The 22,129-nt window shown below is 40.0% G+C and overlaps 6 protein-coding genes across 7 annotated transcripts in view; 2 read left to right on the plus strand and 4 right to left on the minus strand.

Annotated features, from left to right (window-relative positions):
* iqgap2 (IQ motif containing GTPase activating protein 2) overlaps positions 1 to 1,447 on the plus strand; it is a 34,063-nt gene extending 32,616 nt beyond the window's left edge. The window contains exons 35-38 of the mRNA XM_011479251.3: positions 27 to 187; positions 324 to 467; positions 666 to 774; positions 958 to 1,447. Of these exons, the coding sequence (XP_011477553.1) occupies positions 27 to 187; positions 324 to 467; positions 666 to 774; positions 958 to 1,071 (528 nt within the window). The 3' untranslated portion in view covers positions 1,072 to 1,447. The remainder of the gene's footprint in view (positions 1 to 26; positions 188 to 323; positions 468 to 665; positions 775 to 957) is intronic.
* Positions 1,448 to 1,580: 133 nt separating this feature from the next.
* On the plus strand, positions 1,581 to 4,162 carry LOC101164650 (proteinase-activated receptor 1). Its single transcript, XM_004072633.4, has 2 exons — positions 1,581 to 1,733; positions 2,402 to 4,162. The coding sequence occupies exons 1-2, from the start codon at positions 1,643 to 1,645 to the stop codon at positions 3,601 to 3,603; spliced, it is 1,293 nt and encodes a 430-aa protein (XP_004072681.2). The 5' UTR covers positions 1,581 to 1,642; the 3' UTR covers positions 3,604 to 4,162.
* Positions 3,961 to 5,423, minus strand: LOC101158029. Its single transcript, XM_004072435.4, has 6 exons — positions 5,168 to 5,423; positions 4,932 to 5,077; positions 4,784 to 4,845; positions 4,593 to 4,703; positions 4,417 to 4,518; positions 3,961 to 4,205 (listed from the first exon to the last, which is right to left on the minus strand). The coding sequence occupies exons 1-6, from the start codon at positions 5,336 to 5,338 to the stop codon at positions 4,171 to 4,173; spliced, it is 627 nt and encodes a 208-aa protein (XP_004072483.1). The 5' UTR covers positions 5,339 to 5,423; the 3' UTR covers positions 3,961 to 4,170.
* A 297-nt stretch (positions 5,424 to 5,720) lies between these two features.
* LOC101164899 lies at positions 5,721 to 9,768 on the minus strand. The gene is made up of 6 exons (XM_023958525.1): positions 9,473 to 9,768; positions 8,472 to 8,614; positions 6,513 to 6,580; positions 6,307 to 6,435; positions 6,114 to 6,209; positions 5,721 to 6,026 (listed from the first exon to the last, which is right to left on the minus strand). Exons 1-6 carry the CDS (start codon positions 9,581 to 9,583, stop codon positions 5,953 to 5,955), a joined length of 621 nt encoding a protein of 206 aa, XP_023814293.1. The 5' UTR covers positions 9,584 to 9,768; the 3' UTR covers positions 5,721 to 5,952.
* Positions 9,769 to 11,373: 1,605 nt separating this feature from the next.
* Positions 11,374 to 12,829, minus strand: LOC105354744. The gene is made up of 6 exons (XM_023958526.1): positions 12,651 to 12,829; positions 12,370 to 12,512; positions 12,219 to 12,283; positions 11,964 to 12,098; positions 11,758 to 11,856; positions 11,374 to 11,667 (listed from the first exon to the last, which is right to left on the minus strand). Exons 1-6 carry the CDS (start codon positions 12,753 to 12,755, stop codon positions 11,618 to 11,620), a joined length of 597 nt encoding a protein of 198 aa, XP_023814294.1. The 5' UTR covers positions 12,756 to 12,829; the 3' UTR covers positions 11,374 to 11,617.
* A 2,720-nt stretch (positions 12,830 to 15,549) lies between these two features.
* Positions 15,550 to 22,129, minus strand: part of ssbp2 (single stranded DNA binding protein 2) — a 48,869-nt gene continuing 42,289 nt past the window's right edge. For both annotated transcript variants that reach the window (XM_004072436.4, XM_011479253.3), the window contains exons 5-17: positions 21,582 to 21,671; positions 19,251 to 19,310; positions 19,079 to 19,142; positions 18,481 to 18,551; positions 18,309 to 18,376; positions 17,917 to 17,965; positions 17,788 to 17,823; positions 17,653 to 17,707; positions 17,495 to 17,565; positions 16,711 to 16,789; positions 16,598 to 16,626; positions 16,421 to 16,519; positions 15,550 to 16,118 (exon numbers count right to left, since the gene is read on the minus strand). In XM_004072436.4, the coding sequence (XP_004072484.1) occupies positions 16,089 to 16,118; positions 16,421 to 16,519; positions 16,598 to 16,626; positions 16,711 to 16,789; positions 17,495 to 17,565; positions 17,653 to 17,707; positions 17,788 to 17,823; positions 17,917 to 17,965; positions 18,309 to 18,376; positions 18,481 to 18,551; positions 19,079 to 19,142; positions 19,251 to 19,310; positions 21,582 to 21,671 (801 nt within the window). In that variant the 3' untranslated portion in view covers positions 15,550 to 16,088. The remainder of the gene's footprint in view (positions 16,119 to 16,420; positions 16,520 to 16,597; positions 16,627 to 16,710; positions 16,790 to 17,494; positions 17,566 to 17,652; positions 17,708 to 17,787; positions 17,824 to 17,916; positions 17,966 to 18,308; positions 18,377 to 18,480; positions 18,552 to 19,078; positions 19,143 to 19,250; positions 19,311 to 21,581; positions 21,672 to 22,129) is intronic.

Consider the following 22,129-nt stretch of genomic DNA (forward strand, 5'->3'; position numbering starts at 1 on the left):
GTGATGCTTCAACCTGTGATCCACAGGACATTCGCTACCAGAGGCGCTACAGACAGAGGAGGAAGACCGAGCTCACCAAGCTCCAGCAGACACTGACGGCTCTCAACTCCAAAACCGTATTTTACCAGGAACAGATGAACTACTATGACACCTACATCAAAACTTGCTTAGATAACCTCAACCGAAAGTGAGTCATTTCCTTCACCCAAATCAAATAAATCAAAAAAAAATCCTTTCCTATTTACCAGATCAATTCTTAAGAGTCGATGTAGAGAAAAAGATTGCTGACGACTTTATGTAATCCAAGATTGTTGTTTGTTCAGGAACTCCCGCAGATCCATAAAGCTGGACAGTAAATCAGAGGATCGGGGCAGTAAGAAGTGGAAGCCTCAGTCGTTGAAGTACACTGCAGCCAGGCTGCACGAGAAGGGGGTCGTCCTGGAGATAGAAGGCCTTCAGACAAACCAGTGAGTTTCCTCGTCCACTGATGTGAGGAGTTTCCGCTCCGATCCACCACTCAGACCTGCTTCAGTGCTGCTCAGATGAAACCTAATTCCAAATGTATTACCGTTAGTTCTGATCCTGTTTCATCTGCTTGGAAATGTTGTGTTTGTCTCTCCCATCTTTCCTGTGTTGTTACTTTCATTGTCTCTTTCTACTCCTAGGTTCAAAAACGTCATGTTTGACATTTCACCCACTGAGGAAGTTGGAGATTTTGAGGTGAAAGCCAAGTTTATGGGAGTTGAAATGGAAAAAGTTCAGCTCCATTTCCAGGTAAACATTTCCCCCAAAAATGTCAGAATTTACGCAAAGCCTGAGAGACATGCAGGCGTTACCCTGTTTTCCACTGCTGAGAGGGATGAAGAATTGTTTTAAAAATCTCTTTAACATGAAGTTTATTCCTTTGATCCATGCGTGAAAACCAGAATCTTTGTCTTACGGCTGCTTTATGTGCAGGACCTCCTTCAGCTGCAGTACGACGGCGTGGCCGTCATGAAGATGTTCGACAAAGCCAAAGTGAACGTCAACCTTCTCATCTTCCTCCTGAACAGGAAATTCTACGGAAAATAAAGAGCGGAGGAAAACGGAAACCCGACTGAAGAGGAAACTGTGCCTTTCACTGTGTGTGAAATGACACACGTCTTGTTGTGTTTTTTTCCATCCGTTCACAATACAATGCATCCCACAATGACTTGTGCGATCTTTTCCACTGTTGATTTGTAAATGTACTTCATAATAAACTAATAATATTCTTGTTTAGTATGTAAACACATTATTGAAACTTTAATACTAAAAAAAAACTCAAAGAAATGAATGGCCTCATCATAAACTACAGTTATGCCTTTTTAAACAAAGTTTTAACTTGACAAAGAAACTACTGCTGATGTATTTTTATATATAATTATCTTCTAATGCCTGAACAAGAAATAAATCTTCAGAAAGTTTCTATTGCTTCTATCTGACTCCTATTTTTGCACATCCATCCTGCTTCATTAGGAGGGAATATTGTGGCGTCGTGTTTGTGTGAAGGGGTGGGGGTGTGAAGAGCAGGGAGGTGGAGTTTCCTCTAACTGGCTTTTGGGCTCAAATATTTCAAACTCCTTTGACAAAGTTTTTATTTCTTTTAAAAACTCTGTAAAGGATGTGGACGGCGTGCAGCACGGCCATGCTTCGCCTGCTCAAAGGCGTCCTGTTGTTTTCTTGTCTTAGTTCAGCTCTTCCCTCTAAAAATGGTAAGGAGCTTTTTTTTAATCTTTGGTCTAATTGAATCCACTTATAAATTTCAAATGAAGTTACCTTTTAGAAAGCTTGTGTAGCACAAATTCAGAGGATTTATAGAACTACTATTTTTATCATCGATAAAAGTATTTAACTGAATTAAATGGGAAATCATTTATTTGGATTTAGTTTACCCCCCTCTGACATAAAGGACATATCCAAAGTAGAATCTTATCATTTATATTGTTAAACTCTAACAAGGAAATAAAGATTCTACCGGTGGTTCCTGTTGACCCATTTGTAGTCTACAATAGTTTTTTGACTGAATTCATACATTTATTTAAGATGAACTAACATTTTTCATTTTATTTAAGATCTGTTTTATTTGACACCAAAATGTTTTTTGGTGCCTTGAATTTGAGTAATTATGTACCCCCTAAACCACAATTCACTTTTTTCAATTTCAATTTTTCAGAATTGATTAAAACCAGAAGATTGTTTGACTAAACAAAATTTCCTGTGGTTTTACTGGTTCCTGTCCACTTCTGTTTTTTGTTGCAGTTAAGTAAATTAAAAGTGTTTTTATTGCTTCATATAACAAGTGCAGTTTTAAAGCGGCTCTGCATGTGTGAATTAATTACTAAAAAACAGATGATTAAACCCATTTTGTTCATCTCCAAAGATTCCACGCCTCTCCTGCGAACGTTTTCGGGTCACTTTGTAACGGGGAAGGATCCGTCGGCAGAGGATATCGACCTGGACGTCCTGGGTGGAAGTGGAGGTTCAGGCATGGAGGTGGAGGAGGAGGCTGGAAAATGGCACGGCCATCACAGCCAGCGCCGCCATCCTCAGGAGCAGTTCTTTGTCTCAGAGGAAGCCAAAGGGTTTCTCCAGGGTCGCCTAGCAACAACCTTTGTCCCAACCGTTTACACCCTGGTCTTCATCATCAGTGTACCTCTCAACCTTGTTGCCGTGGGGATGTTTGTGCGTTACATCCATCCCAGGAAGGCAGCAGTGATCTACATGCTGAACTTGGCCTGTGCTGATCTGCTTTTTGGCCTGTTTCTCCCCTTCAAAATAGCCTACCATTACCATGGTAACAACTGGATCTATGGCTCCTTCATGTGCAGACTAGTCACAGCATCCTTCCACTGCAACATGTACTGCTCCGTCCTGCTGGTCACATGCATCAGCATCGACCGTTTCCTGGCCGTGGTCTACCCCATGGACTCTCTGAAGTGGCGCAGCCCTCAGACCGCTGCAGCTGTGTGTGCCGCCATGTGGCTCGTATCCCTGGGTGGTGTCTTCCCCCTCCTCATGTCAACACAGACCGTACGTTTGTCAGATCTGGGAATCACCACCTGTCATGATGTGCAGGGTGTGGAAAAGCTGCAAGGTTTCTACCTCTACTTCTTTCCCGTCTACTCCGCTGTCTTCTTCTTCCTGCCTCTCATCTTCACTGCGGTTTGTTACACACGCATCCTTCAGACTCTGGCAGAAGGTAGCGCGGAGAACCGCTCCAAGAGGACCCGCGCCATGGTCATGGCTGGGATGGTGCTGCTGGTGTTTGTGGTCTGTTTCACTCCCACCAACATCATCCTGATGGTTCATTACGTCCAGCTGGCCCACAGCTCCGGTGACGGCTCCTACCAGGCCTACCTGCTCTCCGTGTGCATGGGCAGCATCAGCTGTTGTCTGGACCCACTCCTCTATTACTTTGGCTCATCTCAGTGTCGGAAGCAGGTGATGACACTGTTCGGATGTAGACGACCAGCGCAGAGCAGCTTGGAGGCGCAAAGCACCAGAGCGGACGGATCAACCAACAGCAAGATGGAGAGCAGTCAGACCGGTCCGGGCAGCCATTACAGCAGGCTGGAGGCCTGAAGAAAGCTGCAGGATGTTCCATGGTCGAATTTTGTTTTTTAGTCTGCATGTTGACCACTTGAAAAATTGTAGTCATTGGTTTTGCACTGAGGTTATGTGTGTTGGCCTGACTAGTGTTATAAATATTTTAATATAATTCACTGAATAATTCTTTTCATGGTTTTCTTTATTCTATAAGGAGGAGAAATCTTTAGCGTCTTTCTTTAAATCTGTAAATAATTTATAACACAAATGTTACACTCCTCTTTGTTAAAGAACTGTAAAAAGTGTTTACATTATGTCTTTATTCATGTGATGTACAGGCAGAAAAAGCGTTTGACTTTTTCTCACTTGATGGATCTCAATAGTGAAACTACATCCAAATAGAAAAATATGTTTATTTTATGAGTTTACAACTTAGCCTAAAAATGATCAAATGTGGCTATTTCTCTGCAGAATCTGAGTTTTTGGGGGGGGGGTTAAGGGGAGATACATTTTTTTTTGTCAAAACAGAATAAAGGGAATATACTGTTTATTTACTTCTATCATTTATTCTCTCTTTAATAAATGTTTTAATCTATTTGTTGTTCATTCTGTCTTGTCCTTGTCATCAGGGCAAAGCTCTGAAAGACAAGAAAATAAATATTAGCAACTTAAAAAATATTTTTACTTGCAGCAAAAATGAATGTTTTGCTCTTTATTAAAAGTTGTTTTGTACATTTTTGCTGTAAAAAAAAGAAACACTTTCAAATGTTAATTTCACAAATTTCACAAAAGAAGATCGCCATCTTGTGGCGGCTTTTGCATTGCAAGCATTTTCACTAAGTCACTGACCTGCAGAGGCATCGGCTCTGTGGAAGTTCACAGGGAAATTCAGACATTCTGCTTGTTTCTTCAAAATGTCAACATGTTCAGGGTCTATTTTTCCTGTCCTTGCTTTAAAAAAAAACATGTTAAAATGAAAAGTTGTCATGTAAACATGCACTTCAGGCATTAAAACATGAACTTACAGAAAAGCAGGATGTATCTGCCGGTGACGTCTCTGTTTCTGAATGTGTCTGTCCACAGCAGACAGTCAGGGCAGGTCTGCAGAATGTGTCCTTTATGATCTGACAAGTTCTCTTCAAAACAACCAAATGTTAAAAACCGCTTTTTTTACATCGTAACTTTATAAAACTTTTGTTTCCAAGGGTTGACATACTTTGAAAAGTGGTGGCAATTCCAGTGACAGTTGCGTTTACCTCCCCAAAGATGCACCGGTTACTAAAAAAAAAAAAAAAAAAGTGGCACAAGATTTGAAATCTGTCAAATCAGCATTTATGGGTATTAATTCTTCCTATTGGACTCACAAACAGTAGTCGCCCCAACGCAGTATCACAACTTGATCGTTGGAAGTGGGAGACAAGTCGATCCAGGAGTTTCTCAGGGACCCCAGTGCATCATGGTAGTGTAAGGGGTCACCTGCTCCCATGACATAAACCCATTTCCCAAAAACCTTCAATGGAAAATTCAGAAAATATTCCCAGTAAACATTTGTACAAAAAAATGTATATTTATATATAATTTTAAATGTTGACCCTCTTACCAGTTTGGAATCTTCTGGCATGAAAGGTTTGACCAGCTCGTCACAGTCGGGAGCAGAGGCAGCACAGAGAGGAACCACAGCCAGCAGAAGCACAGCAACCAGGAGAGCCATGGTCGGTCGAAGCGAAGACGCTGCTCGACCTTCAACGGAAACTTTCTGCCGCTGATTCATTGCACCTCCGGGCTTTCAAACCAAACGAGTTGTGTAAGAGCGAACGCTCAGGAGGAGGGAGGGTTTATTCCCAAATGATCCACAAAAGGCCCCTTTCTCACCGGCCACTTGGGGACATGCAGATTTGTTTTGTGCAGAACTGAAAGGCGACTTTAACGATCCTCTGTGGCTCAGACTGAATGAGTCCTGACAAAAGCGCTGTGGCCTTCTTGGACCACCGAGGAATTTAAAAAGGCTTGGATGCAGCTTTTCTCTTAAAGGTTGTTTCCATGTGATCATTTAGTGAGACGTACAATAAGAGTTTGAGAAAAACTGTTGTTCAATCGACAAAATAAAAAGATACCCGCATTTTTCTGAATCAAAATGAGTAAAAAGAGGACAGTTAAGGGTTAGAATGAGTTTATTTACCACACACAACCAGAAGAAAACAATTTCAACTTTGATGTTTTACTAATATATCAGATATATCAGAATTAAGACTCTGACTTTTGACTTCAAACATGACATTTATTTTGTTGTACAAGTTAGCTACATAACATCTAAAGTTATTCTGCTGAGCACTTTCACATCCTAGTTAATGCGTGCAGCTGGATTTCAGGGGAGCATGCAGACGTTTATGCCTCCCCTTCTTCATTCTCCGTTTTCTCAGCAGCAGGTGTGGTAGTTTCTCGGTCATCTGGACACAGATCTTAAACAAAGAAAAAAGAAGAGAAACAGTTGATTATATAAAAACATGTGAATTTTATTGAGTTCTGACAGTCGGAATGAGTCTGACCTGTGCTCATGAAATGTAATTCTGGGGAAAATCTGAGACATTCTGCTTGGTTTTTGAACTTCTCCAACTCCGATGACTCTAGAGTGGTATTCCGTGCTATGAAAGAGAAGCCACAAGAATATGCACAGCTGTAGTCCAAATGTTTGTGTAGGTATGGATAAGAAGTTGGAATAAAAACAAAGAAAAGCCTTACTATAGAGGAAAAGGTAACGTCCCTTTGTTTTTCCATCAGGAAGGAGGGTGGTGTCTTCAGATAGGAGGCAATCTTCACAAGTTTCATAATATTTCCCATCATGATAAGAGGTGTGACCATTGATGACAACTAGAATACAAAAAAAAACCCCTCCAACATTGACCATTGAGGTGTTAAAACCAAGTTTTGAGTGTCTGAGCACTTACAGGTGGCGTGGGTGGTAATCCCTGAGACTGTGGCAGTTGCTAATCCTTGTAGGCACTTGTCTTCATTTCTGCAGTCAATAAAAGGAGTAAGAATCAACAGCACTCAATTTTGACATGCATTATTTACATCCATCTTCTCGTTCTTATCTGCAGCCAGGTTACAAGGGCATCACCCTAAACAGGAAAACCCAGACCTCTCTATCCACAGAAACGTCCTCCAGTTCTGTTGGGGGAACCCCAAAGTGGCCAGCTGAAAGACATGGTCCCTCCTGCATGTCCTTGGTCCTCCCCTGGGCCTTCTCCCATCAGTACATGCCTGGGATACCTCCCCAGGAGGGATCCAGAAGAGATGCCCGAGCCACCTCAATAATTATTATTAAAAGACTCCCTGTCCGAGTCCACCATTCCCTTAGAAAAGGCTTCACTGTAGGCAATGTGAAACAAGGTTGGAAGGAAACCAGGTGGTCCTTAGGAGGAGACCCTTGATCTCAAATTCCCAGAGTCTCTTCCACCGAACAGCATGAGGGACAAGATCAACTGCTTTCTCTAAAGTACCGGTAGACTGGATGGGCAAACTTCCGAAAGCAAAATCTGCACTAAGAGTTTCAATATCGCCCAAATCCTCCTCTCCTAAATCTTAAAGTAGAGTTCCCCAGGAAGGCTGAGTAGCCTCTTTGGTTGGAGCACACCCTGTGGTCCAACTTTTTAAAAAAAAGAAGGACCACCACCCCTGGACTGCCAGTCCAGAGGGCCTGTCCCCGACTGCCATGCAGTATTACTAAGTCCCCCGAGACTTGAAATACTAAGAGGGGACCTTATGTACCTCTGGACTATTACCACTGAGGAGCTTTTTGACTACCTTTGACTGCCCATACCTGCATCTTCAGCCTCTGCTTCCTTAATGGAAGATCAAATGGCAACTCAGACACAAATCCTCAAAGAATTCCGTCCAACTCTTGACAATATCATCGAGATAAAAGGTTCACCACACGCACTGTGGCAGGATTTGCACAAAACTCCTTCTCCCTCCTGGAACATTGAATAGTTTGCCTATTCCTTTTTTAGACTGACTGATATTTCTTCTCCAAGACCTCCTTATCCCTTGTGCTATCCTAGGCACTTTAACTTTGGGAGTTGGGTCATCTAGACCCACTATACAGTGACCGGAACCTTTTTTCTTCAATGATTTGTGATCTTCACTGGTTTCCATGGATTACATGAAATCTTTCCACCTTTATCCACCTTTGTCATGGTAGGAATAACACGTCAATGCAAGGGTAGGGTCATCTAAGATAGCACAAGGTTTAAACTCCTCTAAGACCTGAGTTTTTGCCTCGGAAACTGCCTGTACTCCATGTTGCTCAGACTGCCAATACCTGTTAGCTGCTTGAGCCAATCTTGACAGAACTCTGTCATTAGCTTGACAGCATCCATTACTTCATCCCCTACATTTTTGATTAGCTCCATTGATTATGAAGGTGGGGAACAGAGTCTACTCTGACTCAATCTCTCCAGCCTTCCTCGGTACCTGGTGAAAGCCCTACTGGTTGTGAAAGTTAAAGACCCTGCCAACAGTGAGCTCAGCCTGGTGTTCCCAACAGACTCTCAGTACATTTGCTTTTGCTGTCTGTCTGTTCTCCTCTGCCAACTCATCACCTCTGCCTCTCTCTTCACCCAAGCGTCCAAGACACAGGACAAAGGTCAAATGGCGCAACTACAAAGACAAGTATTGACTTCTTGCCATGTGCACTGATGACACCTTTGTGCTGAAACATGGTGCTCATGATGGAAAAACTCTGGCTCCGGTTCCGACCAGAAATGGTCTGATAGAGTTTGATTTTTAAATCTTGTGGAGTATGTGGGTAAAAGTGCAATTTAAAAAGCGAAAGTGATTGTCGGTATCAGGACAGTAAATGTTTTACATTGTGCAAATAGAAATGAGATACAGCGGAGTATTACAGGCGGTCAGCCCAGTAGACATTGATGACCTCGGCGTGTGAGGATGGGTACAGTTCCAACCAGGAGCTTTTCACGGAGCCCAGGTCACTCTTCAGGTCTGGCTCGTCCCACGTTCCAAAGTGAAGCACCCACTTTCCATAGATCTACGCAGAGATACAAACCAACTTTACTATAAATGTTGCCGATAGATGATCGCAGTCTGTCAAACATTTAGTGTTGAAGTTACTTTGAGACAAAGTACTTGAATAGGACAAGTCTGTTCAGTGGCTCACCTACTAAAGCAATACCATCAGCAAGAAGTAGTACACTGGAAGTTTGCTTTGTTAATTACAGAGCATAAGTATGGCACATATACTATAGACAATGCACATGTAGTATAGATGGTATAGTAACTGAAAACTTCTTCAGACTAAATAGGAAAATTTTAGGTTTACAAGATATAGATAGTATATAAAAAGTAAACTTTAAGTATACTACCTCACTTTTACTATAGACTAAATGTACTTGTAGCAAGTACATTCCTTTGTGATAAAGCTATTTAAAAAAAATCACAAATAATGTCATTTGAATGGAACCAGAACCAAATAGCTAGTGTGTGACATTATGGGATGAGGAACTAACTGGCAACTGGAACAGCCTTAGGTTTAAGTACATTTTGGTATGTATGCAAAAAATACTCTGATGTGTAATTATGAATGTTCTGAGAATAATCGGCTTTAAAAAAAGCTCTTTTAGTATCACACATCACATATTTCTAATTATTTGATCACATTTGTGACATTTTTGTTCTGAAAACTTAAATGATTAAAATTGAAGTGTATTCGTTAAAACTCTGAATAACACAGCAGTTTTGTTTTAGCTGTAGTCAATGGCCCATCAGTGAACCTTAAGAAAAGGGAACCAAATGCAGCTGTGGAAGCCACACAAACCCCCAAAGTGTTAGATTTTTCTGCTTGTGTGTGTATGCAAGCCCCTAAAAAGAACGGGTCTCTGGTACTCACAGGGCTGTGGCTGTCCAGCACCAGAGGTTTAACCAGCTCCGTGCAGTTCGGTTCAGATGCTGCACCCAGGGAGACGAGAGCCAGCAGAGCGACAACCAGCTGTGCAGCCATGACTCAAGACAGCAGGCAGCCGGAGAGCAACTCTAATGTCAGGGACCCCGCCGCCTGCTAAAGCCTCCTCAAAGAAATGGGGCGGGCTCTGGCAGTGGGCTGAGTCGCTCGCACAAACACTGATGTCTGTGCTCTGCAAAACAAGTGCTTCACTTTTTGCCTCCAGTCAGCAGGGGCCTGTGTCCCGTGTGTTACATAACAATCAGCTGGCAGAGTCTGAATAGTGGGACACCCCTCTCTCTCCATGGGTGAACACATCTTTGCACAAAGACTCACACACCAACACAAGGACACAAAATAGAGAAAAACAAAAAACAAAATGCACACAATAAAACGTCTAGCATGATTTTAAACCCTTTTTTTTATTTTACCATTGGATTGTTTTCCATTGAAATTTTTTTTATTTTAGTTGTATTTGCCTATAAAAAGCCACACCGGTGCTGAAAGAATATGCAGCATTATTTTAAAATATTTAAAAAATAAATCTAAAAACTTTTACAAGAAAAAAACAGTCTAAGTCACTTAAGGAAACCCATGTTCAATTTTAAAATATTTCCTGCTAAATAAAAACTTTCTGTTCGGCAAAAATCAATATAACCGATCTTTGACATCAAGTTAAATTGCAAAACGTTTAATTTGTTCCAGAACAGTTGTAATCAAACTCTCTTTTTGCTTTTGACAGCACAAATAATTCATCGTTGAATTTAAATGCATAAAGCTTTAATGTTTAATGTTTTTGTTTGTATTTGTCAGGTCAGCTGCTCTCTCCTATTATAAGCTCCAGCAGCCCTCATGATTAGAAAAAGCAATGAATGTGTTGGTTAACATAAAGCTTTAGGGCCCAAATCCATGCATTTTTTTCACAGTTTGCCTCAAAAATGGAGAGGCAACTGTGAAAGTATTGCACCCAAAATAAATGTCCAAAGTTTGACCAAGGTTTAGGACACTTGTAATTCCTGAAACTCTATTGTGAACACTTTTACATAACATCATGAGTACTATCCAAGGCACTTTAACATTGGGAGTGGGGTCATCTGGACCCTACAAGACAGCGCGTTAAACCTCGCTTCTTCAATGATTTGTGATTTTCACTGGTGTCCATGGATTACATGAAATCCCCTTCACCTTCTTTGTCATGGTAGGGAGAACACGTCAATGTAAGGGTGGGGTCATTTGGACCCCATAAGATAGCACAAGGGTTAAATGTGCTAGATATTCCTTAAACACAATAAGGATCATTTCATCCCACAATAACTAATAAAACTCAACAAACATTTATTTCAATTAGTCTCATTAATGGTTTCATACCCCTTTATTTTTATGTATTGTCTAAAGTATCGTTTTATGTGACCTTTTTTCTTCATAATTGCATATTTTCATAACTGGAATCCTTTGAGCGTGGGGATCCGGTGAGGTTTTTGCATTTGCATCTTTCTTTAATTGTTTCCAGAAAAAAACACAAATACTTTGTGAAAACTTGAGCATTACTTATTTATAAGACCTAAACAATATTAGAGCTGACTAAATCTATATATTTTGATATTTCCAATTTGATGTATGAAATTAGTTGATATAAGTATGTTGTTTTCATATCTTTTTTCTTTATTTTTTTCAAAGAAATATTGATTTTACACATCATCTTTAAATGCAATGAGCTAATACTGGGACTATACACTAATATATTTGTATGTTTATGTTTTACTCATTATTAAAGTGTTTCAGTTACATCCTAAGGAGGATCTGCTTTAAAAAAAACATCAGAATTGCCTTCAATTAAGTACACAATGGAATTATTTGCAAGTCATCTTTATTGGCATGAAAGAAAAGAGGACATTTCAGCTGAGATATGACAGAAAATGAGACATCTGCTTGATACTTTCTACTTCACCGCAGACTTGTTAAAATGAACAGCTGAGGAGCAGGTTTCTACGCTCTAAGTCATTGTTGTACGGGAAACGCTGGGAGCTGGCTTGTTGCAACATACTATAGTCATGGATGCTGGTTCCTTCACCGTTTGGGTCAGTTCGGATGTGTTCATTGATCATCGGCCTTTTCCTCTGAGTCCTTTTCTTCAGGACACAGGTCTGAAAGAGGAAGAACAGCAAGCCTCATTGCACTCTTAGACACCTGCTGCAAAATAATCGGATGTGGATAAAGTGAAAAACTGATCTTACGAGTTGTTTCAGGAAAGTAAAAGTCTGTTGAAAAGTGGAGGCATTCAGCCTGCTTCTTGAAAACCTCTAGATTTTTGTCATCCAGCTTTCCGGTTTTTGCTGCAGCGGAAGGAGAAGGCAGGAAACATCATGACAAAAAACATGGATCCTTTTGTGCTTGTAAGTGGAGAGAAACTTTAGACCCAACAGGTAACCCATGAACTCACTGAACAGGTAAAGGTTTCTGTGTTTTTTGGTTTTCCCGTTTTCCTCTGTCAGTTTGTAGTCTGACCAGACGGCGCAGTCGGGACACGACTCCAGAAGCTTCCCAAACACCTCTTGTGAGGTGGAATTGTAGTAAACTAGACAGGAAAACAAAACAGCTCTATTGCTTTGCTGTGAATTTTAACAGTCAAATTCATACATAGATATTTATATATATATATATATATATATATATATATATATATTTTACTACATACATGTCACTCTGGTGGAGTTTCCTGAAACAGAGGAGTTAGCTGTTCCATACATACATTTTCCATCACTTGAAGCAGAAACAAAGGGGATCAAATCAGAAACAACATATTTGTGGATCAATGTGCACTTTTGGTTTCAAAGGTCATCACTTACATTCTGTCTCCAAAGTGAAGGTTTAAGTCTTCACCTTTAGGGGAAGTTTGGATTTCCATCCAAGAGCTGTTGATTGATTTGAGGAATTCCATTTGCTCTTCGGTGTCAGAAATTCCAACCTGAAATATCCAGCGGCCGGATACCTGGAATTAAAAGAAATGCATGAGAATGCGTTTGTGTTTATCAACATTTACTTCATTATGACAGCAGGACTGAGATTAGTGGAGCTACTCATAAAAGAATCGATGGGCTCATCCGTCGTCAGGACAACGCTGCTGTACCTTGCTTCGATTCTCTGAAGGTTTGAGGAACTCATCGCAGTCCAGATCAGACGCAGCGGTCAGCGAGGACAGAGCCAGCAGAGACAGACAGAGCAGAGTGGACATGCTGAGGAGGAGTCAGGCGGCAGGCGAGTGGAGGTGACAACAGGAGGACGAGTGAGCTCTTGCAGGAGGGCTGAGATTTAAACTGTGGGGAATATGTTACATAACGCAGGGAGGTGGAGGCCCTCTAGGCATACTAATCAAATTAGTCCTTTTGATCCACATCTACTTTCATTTCTACCCTTTTTCAGGTTCGTTTGAAAACAAATTAGGAAACAATTGGTTATGTATGTGAATATAAGTTTGGTCACTAAGAATAAATAATGTCAAATAAAATAAACAAGTAATAAAATAATAAATAATAAATAAGTTGTTGGAAAACTAAAGGCTCTTTTCAAATATTTAATTTTTTCTTTAGGATTGTGTTGAGATAACTAGTGACCAAAGTAAAGTCAGTAAAAAACCTTCTGGTTTGTCCGACCTGACCTCTGACCACATGACCAACGGGTTCTACTTTGTGCTTCACTCCTCCCTACAGCTGGACAAATCTTGCCTTTTTTTCTGACCGTGGGGCATTTGAGGACACATAAACGTACCACGCAGCGATTAGTGATCATGTAAGTGAGGTTTTAGGTAACAGAAACAAAATAAATTGAGGTCTCTTTTAACCCTTGTGCTATCCCAGGCACTTTAACATTGGGAATGGGGTCATCTAGACCCACTAGACAGTGCGCTGAACCTTTTTTCTTCAATGATTTGTGAATCTCACTGGTTACCGGTAAATTAATAAATGGGAAATGTCTTATTTCTTTCATCTTAAGTCCAGTTCTGTGTTCAGCTCTTAATGTTTAAATGCAAAGTTCTGAGCTCTGATTTGAATAAGAAAGAAGTAAGAAAAATCCAAATTTAACAAATGTTTTAAAGCTGTCAGTGTTCACCGGAACACTGAAAATACAGAGAATACCAAAAATCAGAGCAATTGTATACTTGTCCTTAGCCTGGGAGATGTTGCAGTCTTGCATTTATTGTTTTACAATACATTTCAGTGCATTGTAATAATAAGGTTCTTACTCCAACAGAAGTCAGAATAATTGCAGGAATCTTTGCTCTTTCGTTTCATTTAGCTGTTTATGCTTCTGGGATGTTACTTTTTTTTTTTAAATACATTTTTGCTTTAAGACATTATTTTTAAAAATGAATAAAATACTATACTATAGTCTGTAAGTAACAGCTTGATCTTTGAATTCTCTTATTTCTACCAAATAGAAGAAACCCTGAGATGTAGAGATTAGGAGGATAAAGATATCTGTACTTACTGTAGAAAATATGAAAAATGCTATGTTTCTGTCTCCAAATTCAACTTTAGGTTTATCCTAAACAATTTAAGAAATCTGACATTTGTCTGTAAAGCATCATTTATCAAAAATGAATAAAACCCAAACTGTCAGGGAAGAGAAGCTTTATACCAGCATTTTCAAAATCCATGAAACTTCTCTAAGTATTTACAAATCATAAAACAAGATTAAAAAGAGAAAATGAACACATCACAAACAGAGCTCCACGTACTGTCACGAAACAGAAACATGGTCAACTTTACAAATACATCCTCTTGCTCCCGATTATGGCTTCATCTATTAACCTGTCACTGTTCTGCTGTAGGGGGGCGGACGGGCGGGACCCCAGCTGGAAGGGGTTCACCTGGGCGGGTCGTCAGGCTGTCAGAACAATGAAGAACTCCCAACTGGACTGTAAGGGGAAGCCGGAGCCCCCAAACACAGAAGCACAGGAAGACCATGCAAACCCTATCACGGGCCCCAGCCGGGATTCAAACCTCAAACCTTTTCATGGAGTCACCCCACCACCACTGCCTTACATAAACCAAATGTCTTTGCTCCACCGTGAGGGCGATTCATGAGTCCATAGCTCCCACATTTTCCCCAGATTTATGTTCAAGTAATAATATCAAATACACGTAGGAGATAAAAGAGCTACATTTCTGAGCTGTACACTTTGGGAAAAGGAGAGAAGAAAGTCCACTGAATTATCAAACTTTGTACATGATGATGATGATGATGATGGAATGTAGCTGAGAAAAAGATTCCAAACGATAAATATCTCAACAAATCAACTCTTCAAATCATATTAAGATCACAGTTTTGCCGGATGTCGATAAAGTACGAGTGACTGAAGTGGCTTTTCCCGTCTGGTTTCTCTCCAATGTGAATATTTTACTAAACTAACCTTTTATTATTTTTAAGATCGTTTTAGAATTTCGGTTCAATTAAGTGCAAAGTTGGCAAACTGGGACATTCCCAAACTACTGGCCTCATTCATTTTAAAAATGCTTCAAATCTGAATGTTCTTTTAAAAATGTTAGAATGCAAAGTAAACAAAAACACATCAGTCGTATTTAACCCCCCCAAAAATAGCCTTGATAAATAAAATTTCAAAGTAAAAGTCTGATGAACTTTTTCTTCACTGCTTTGGGATTATTACACCCAGAGATTAGCTTTGACTTCAGCCGTCAACAAGCTTTAGATGAAACTACACGGCTTCAGTAACAATATGAATGTTGCTCTATTGCTTTGTTAGATTTAACAAGAGCAATTTATTATCATAAAGCAAAAATGTTTGTTTTATTTGTGACACATTGGCAGCTGCTGGGGTAAAGTTCAATAGACTCTCTTTTAAAGTAACACCTAGATGATATTTCCAAATGAAGATGTACAGGAACTTTTCGGCTCTAAAGTATTCTTTTTTGGAAATCCAGATAAATGCTGACTCTGCCATATTTGGGGAAAAGTTTAGAAAAAGCTATAAAAAGTTTATTCATAGTAGAAATCAGACAAACACAATGTTGGAGGTCTACATGGTCTAGACAACCACAAATAGAAAGACATCTTTAATATTTGCACAAGCGTCAAATAAATCTTTATGGCAAATACCTTTTTTTCCCCCCAACTTCTCCAAAAACAGACAACATTTACACTTTTCCTAATTTTTTTGGGGAAATTGTCTACGCAGGTTGGATTTGCTCCAACTCCTCAGGGAACAGCCGTTTTCACTTTTCCGTGACTTGATAGAAAGATCAGAATTATTCAGGTGTGTGCACCGTTTCATACACAAAAGCTTCTCCTCCAGCGCGATTGAATCGATTCCTTTGTACAGTTTGGTGATCGCTGAGGAGAAGCCGACGGACGGAGCAGGGCGGTCAGGAGAGAGGAAGCATGGAGGGCCGTGGGATGCAGATGAGCTGTGGAAAGTTTGTGCCTGTGGGACCGCGCCCCCCCTCCCCTTCTCACTGGGAGGAGTCACTGGCCTGGGTGACATCACATGGCGTCTTTCTCTGTCTGCTCTCGCTGCGATTTCACCCGCGAGCACAAGTCTCCAGAGTCTTTAAACGCTCATCGTCATGTTTGGAGAATACTGCAGAGAGAAGGCAGAGGGGGGGGGGGGGGGGGGATTTTGCAGTGAGTGTACACCAGGGTCTACAAAAATAACAACCCTAAAAATGTGCATAAAATGAGTATTTTTTTCTTCTTAAAACTGAAACGATCTGCTAGTTGGTACAAACATGTGAAACATGAAAAAGGTGCACAAATCGACGTATAGGGTTGTTCTGCAGCCATGAACACTTCAGAAGGCCAGATTTGTCACCAGGCTGTTATTCTGTCCTGCAAAAACCCCATTGAGCTCCCTCTAACCGCCTCAGACAGAAGACGACTCACACTTTCGTTCTGAAAAGGATTGAGGAAGTTTCCTCCCATCTCTCCGTCTTCCCTGGGCGTCCCGGGCTGGTTACTCATACTTAAGTTGCCAGGAGAGTTCTGTTCGGAGAAAACAAAACAAGATCAATGGATTTCTTCTGCTTCTCTACCCAGAAGCAGAAGATCGGCTTCCCTAACCTTCGGCAGAGTGTCCATGTCACCTGACCCTGTGTGAGAGAGTCAATATCACAACCAAACCTTTAAGCATTAATTTGATTCAATCTGATTACAGTGGAGAACAATTTTTATACCTAAAGATCCATTCATATGGTGGGGCTCCATTCCAGCCATCCCCCCCAATGGACCATCACTTCCGGCTCCCATGGGAAACTGAGGAGAACACACAAAGGGGACAATTCATCCAAGGAACCAGAATTCACAAAACCATAGATTCTTTAGCCCGTTTGACCAGCTAAACTAGTAAAGTATTAAATAACTTATTTGTGGACACAAAATGCAAATGTTTCCCTTAAAAATAAAAAATTGCGCCTCAAAGAATGCAATTTTATGCCTTAAATAATGCTAATTTGTGCCCACAAAAAAAAACCCGAATTTGTGAACACAATGCTAATTTAGTCTGATGTGTGTTGACACAATCCTAATTTGTTAACACAAAATTAAAAAAAATACTAATATTTGATCACAAAATACTGTGTATTTACATTTGTGAGCACATAATGCTAATTGTGCTCACAAAATGCCAATTTGTGGACACAAAATGCTCATTTGTGGACACAAAGAGCTAATTTAGTCTCACATTTGTGTGGACACAATCTCAATTTGTTAACACAAAATTTAAAAAATTTAAAAAACACTAATACTTGATCACAAAATACTAATGTGTGCTTACATTTGTGAGCACATAATGCTAATTTGTGCCCACAAAACACTTATTTGGGCCCAAAAATGCTAATTTATGCTTACATTTGTGTGTCTCAGTCATTTCAGAAAACAAATTTGTACATTAATTTATTTTATGAATGCCGTGTCCAGGGTTTGGTATACATTAAATTACACATAGAGAAAATGTCTCACATTTTGTCGACTTCCACCTGCAGGGACTGTGTTTATCATGGTGTACATGTTGTCCCCAGAGTTGGTTGAATCTGACAGGAAAAAAGTGCAATAAATAACTAAAAAATGTCTCTAATTTGCAGTAGAAACACACACACACATGAAGGCTGGGAACTCACCTGCTGGACTTGGCATTATGGGCGTTCCAGGTGGTCCTCCTCCTCCTGGAGGTCCCTGAAATCAAAGTAGAGAAACCCTTACATAAGCTAAAAAGACAAACATGTGAAAAGAAGAACCCACAGCACAGAAAATACCACATAGCTCCCAGGAGATGTAGAGGAGTACGGGGTCTACAAAAAAGAAGCAGAAAAGCAGAAAAACTGTAAAAAAGATCAAACTTTTTTTTGTTAGGTAATCCTCTGGTCAGAATAAAAAAAACGTACAGAGTTGGAGTTCGGGGGATTTGGCCAGGGTCTTCCTCCTCCAGGTCCCCTGGAAGGTACAAACAGGAACATCAGTTTCCTGCTGTTGGCAACAACACGCTTTTCTGTTGCCAGAAAAAGTCCAGAGCACAACAGGCACAGCAAAAAGAAAACAAAAAGCCACCTCAAAGTTTCACCCCGTGTGGAAAAAAGACCCAAAAGGAAACACACAAAGAAAGGATTTTTGTGTCTTTGGGAGATTTAGAACAAGTTTGTTCTCCACTAAAGGGAACTAAAGAGCTAATAAAACCTCTTCAGCTAAAGAAATAAAAAAAACACATTTGTCTTCCGTGGTTGTTGGTGTATTTGTGCATTTGGATGCATACAAATATCCAGATGTGTAATAGACTCACATGCTCATTCCAGACATCCCAGGACCCACCAGCGCATTTAGTGGAGGTCTCATTCCCCCTCCATAATTCTAAAGAAAAACAAAGCAAACTCTAAAGACAGCAGTTTTTATGAAAAAAAAAAAAAAGATGAAAAAGGTTGCATAAGGACACTAACTATAAATTTGCATCATACCTGAGGCCCTAAAGGTACCATGCCTCTGGGGGGAGTCATTCTCTGCATCGGTCCTCCCATACTGGGATGCCCTGGAAAGGAGAGAAAATGCTCACAAACTCAGTTTGATGAGAAATGTACTCTAAGTATTTACCATTTAGAGAAAATGAACATTTATTTTCAGATTTGCAGTGATTTTTATTTTACATTGAATACATTAAGACTATGTTTTAAATATCAAACAGTTTTAAGTGAATTTAGAAAACTGAAATGTTCCTGGCTCAAACTCTGCGCTGTAACATTGACTCTAGTGAAAAACAAACATTCAGCTGTTCGAGTCACGCCTGTGGAACACTGCTGACCTTTGAAGCGTTTGATTTCAGAAGGATGTAAAGGTGATATGACTCAACTCAACTGGGATTTGGTTGCTTTGCTGCTATGTCTTGTTTTCATGATCCCTGAGAAACTCTACAATCTATATGTCATATTAACCCTGACTCCAATTCTTTAATCTCTTGACAAACATTCAGAGTTCAGACTTTCATGGCGACAGCTCTAGAAAGCTGTGGTAAAGTCCTGTGTCCCTTGTGTTGTGGTACACCTCTGTTTCCGTGTGTACCTTGCTGTCTTGTGGGATCCATTCCACTGGGTAACATTGGCTGGCTACCAGGAACTCCAAGTCCCTACAGAGAACATTAAATCCATCAGCATCATTATCACCACTGTCACACAAACAGCACTTCTTTTAATTAAGCGCGCTGTCTTGACGGTAGCCTTAGCCTGACTCCCACCTGGTTTGGTAATCTCAGGGGTGGTCTGGGTCCTCCGGGGTATCGAGGGGACATGAATGGCTAAAAAAACCCAACAACATGATATTAATTAAAAGAATTGTGAATATTTTACTATCGGAACAACTGCATTATGTTTAAGAGTAGTTTAGATGAGCAAAGAGCAATAATGATATAAAATGAAGCAGAGGGAAAACATTTTTTCTTCACCACAGACTTCAGGTTTAACTTGAGTTCATTTAGAAATGACAGTCTGACAACTGGCTTCAAATTTATTGGACCAAGAATTGGAATAAGACTGGAAGAATAAAGGATGGTGTTTGCTGATGGCGTTAGCTCCAGTGCATGTGGTACCTGTGGAACATGTGTTGTACATTTTGTGTTCTGCAGCCGTTTTAGATGCTGCTAAACGTGTCAGGTAAGTTTGTAATGCTTTAAAGCTCCGCTAGAGGGCGATGGCGCTCTTCATTAGATCTGGGTTGCTCCTAGAGGCTTTTTGAAGTGTACAATGCTGGCAACAGTATAAGCTACATCTGTTACACCTTCACAAAAATAGGTAATTATTCAATCACTCGTAGATCACGATGACCTGCTGAGGTTTAAATTTGGCAGAAGAATATTAAAGGTGCCTGAGATGACTTGGCTGTTGGAACACAGCAGGATGGATCTATGCTTTCATCTTGATTAGACCCTACGTCTTGGTTGGTGTGGCTCATCTGTTAGTTCAGACTTAATCTGCTGCATTTGCTGGTTGTAACACTTTGTCACTGGAGGTACTGTGGGTCTCCTGTCTTCTCAAAGCATTCTAGCTCCTTACATTCAGATTCATGTAAAAAAAAAGATTCACAATTCACAAGAAAATGTGAGATGGTGATTGAATAAATTGCAATAAATATAATAATATAAACACATGTGCTCATTTAAGGCATAAATAGCAAACAATTAATGGTAATTGTGAGTTTTTTAATTGATGCAATTATTGACAAATGTTGAAACTTTGTCCCAAAGACAGGATGACATCCTAGTTTTTAAAAGAAGAAAGGCCGTTTTTTTAAAGGTTGTCAACCTGCCTGTCAGAAGCTGATATCTAAATTTGATTGATAAGGACGGAAAATCAATGAGCAGGGTCCGTTTGAGATGATATGGGGCAGGTGAGTAGTTTTTCTTTTTTCCCTTATTATATTTTTCCCCAACATTTTTTTCCAAGTAGCTGGTTCACAGAAAAATGACGGCTGTACGTTGACGGTTTAGAAAGTTTCATCATCAATTTTTTTGCCTAAATTCTGCGCATTTAACACTTTCTAAAGCAGAAATGCTCAACAACAGAGTATTATAAGGATATTGATAAAATCCTTTTCCTGATCCAAGTCATATTTAAAAAAAGCAAAGTTCTGTTATTTTTTAAATAAATCTAACAATCAACATAACATGTGGAGTTCCTCAGGGTTCAAAACCTGTTCCACTGCTATTGATGCTACAAGGGCCCCTTAGGCTCAGATCACACAAACTAGCATTTCTTATTTGACTTGTATGTTATCTTTGTAACTAGGTTACTATGGTTTGCTATAATCAATCTGCCACTGCTCTAAGAAAAGACAACTCCAGGCTTCAAGAGCTAGTGTTCCATGTGTTTCATATCCTGATATTTTTGCTTTAACCACTGATTACCCAGATAAGGTGTGTTCAGGCAATCAGGGGCTACTAGGGGGATGGGAGGTGGGCTGGAATGTGACCCTCAAGGCTATAAGTTGTTCAACAGAATAATCAATTCCTGGGTGCAATCAAATTTACGAACTGAAAAAGTAAAGACAACACTGAAATGGTTGTTTTTGAAAGCAACAGAGAAAGTTAAAAGTTACTAAAAGGCTTGGGTTTGAAGGAAAAAACAACAAAAAATGCAACAAAAATAACCTACAACTAAACTAACTTTTCATAGTCTTAATTAAATAGCAGCCTTCAGAGGATTTATCCAGACAGCATTTAGAGAGCTAATCTGATCTTTCATCTGGGTTATGGGCTAGCACCCCAGTTACGTACAAAATTTATTAAAAATGCTTGTACTAATTTTTTCTGTGTATTATTCTGCAGGAAGAAGAATAAACTGGTTAAACAGTGAGTTGAAATCAAACATGGAATTTTTAATTTATTTTATTTTAACGCTTGTCAGTGTTTTCTATTTCTCTGATAAGTAATTTGAATTCGGACTTAAATGCTCCAAATTACCCCCCAACAAAGTAAAATTCTACATATTTAGTTTAGCATGTCAGGCAAAAACAAAACCAAACTAAAAAATAAATAAAAATGCGTGTACGTCTGTGCATAAAATGTGCATACCTGAAAGAACCCGGGAGGAACAGGCCCCACCGGCATGCCCTCTCCTGGGGGGAGGTTCCCGAGGATGGGGCTGGGAGCTGCTGCTGCACTCTGAAGGAAGCAGATAAAATCCAAACATTAACACGCATTTACAGCTCGTTAAAAATCCAAAACACGGATGCACATCTGCAGGGAAGAGCAGATCAATTCAGAGACTTTGTCCAATATTTCCTAATTTAAATCTAGTTTAAATGTTACTGACAGCTATACTATGTCACACATTGAGGTTTATTCAGGAGGATTTTTTTTTTTATTCCTTAAATGTGAAACAGTATGAAAAAGTGCAGAAATAATGCTGGATTCGAACCACAGGTCTGAGAGAAGATTTATTTCCAACTATATAAGAACTTTTACTGAAAGTCATACATGCTGCACTTTCAAAAGCAGCCCAACATGGTACCTGCCACAACACGTACTAAAGCCACAAAAACAATTTAAAAGTAGTAACATTCCTAATCCCACGAGTCTTCCTCCACCAGTACAGTCTGAGGCCTTGCCTCGTTACTTTC

Source organism: Oryzias latipes, chromosome 9, assembly GCF_002234675.1.
Source record: "Oryzias latipes chromosome 9, ASM223467v1".
NCBI lineage: Eukaryota > Metazoa > Chordata > Actinopteri > Beloniformes > Adrianichthyidae > Oryzias > Oryzias latipes.

Excerpts from the sequence above, each read along its gene's own strand:
- LOC105354744 (XM_023958526.1), bottom strand. The coding sequence starts at position 12,755 with ATGTCCACTCTGCTCTGTCTGTCTCTGCTGGCTCTGTCCTCGCTGACC. Across the intron at positions 12,513-12,650 it reads CTTCAGAGAATCGAAGCAAG|GTATCCGGCCGCTGGATATT; the intron begins GTACAGCAGCGT and ends TTTTAATTCCAG. Across the intron at positions 12,099-12,218 it reads AAACTCCACCAGAGTGACAT|TTTACTACAATTCCACCTCA; the intron begins GTATGTAGTAAA and ends TTTCCTGTCTAG.
- LOC101164650 (XM_004072633.4), top strand. The coding sequence starts at position 1,643 with ATGTGGACGGCGTGCAGCACGGCCATGCTTCGCCTGCTCAAAGGCGTC. Across the intron at positions 1,734-2,401 it reads AGCTCTTCCCTCTAAAAATG|ATTCCACGCCTCTCCTGCGA; the intron begins GTAAGGAGCTTT and ends TCATCTCCAAAG.
- LOC101158029 (XM_004072435.4), bottom strand. The coding sequence starts at position 5,338 with ATGAATCAGCGGCAGAAAGTTTCCGTTGAAGGTCGAGCAGCGTCTTCG. Across the intron at positions 5,078-5,167 it reads TGCCAGAAGATTCCAAACTG|GTTTTTGGGAAATGGGTTTA; the intron begins GTAAGAGGGTCA and ends TTTCCATTGAAG. Across the intron at positions 4,206-4,416 it reads CAGAGCCGATGCCTCTGCAG|AGCTTTGCCCTGATGACAAG; the intron begins GTCAGTGACTTA and ends CTTGTCTTTCAG.
- LOC101164899 (XM_023958525.1), bottom strand. The coding sequence starts at position 9,583 with ATGGCTGCACAGCTGGTTGTCGCTCTGCTGGCTCTCGTCTCCCTGGGT. Across the intron at positions 6,581-8,471 it reads GTCTACTGGGCTGACCGCCT|AAATGAAGACAAGTGCCTAC; the intron begins GTAATACTCCGC and ends TATTGACTGCAG. Across the intron at positions 6,436-6,512 it reads GATTACCACCCACGCCACCT|TTGTCATCAATGGTCACACC; the intron begins GTAAGTGCTCAG and ends TTTGTATTCTAG.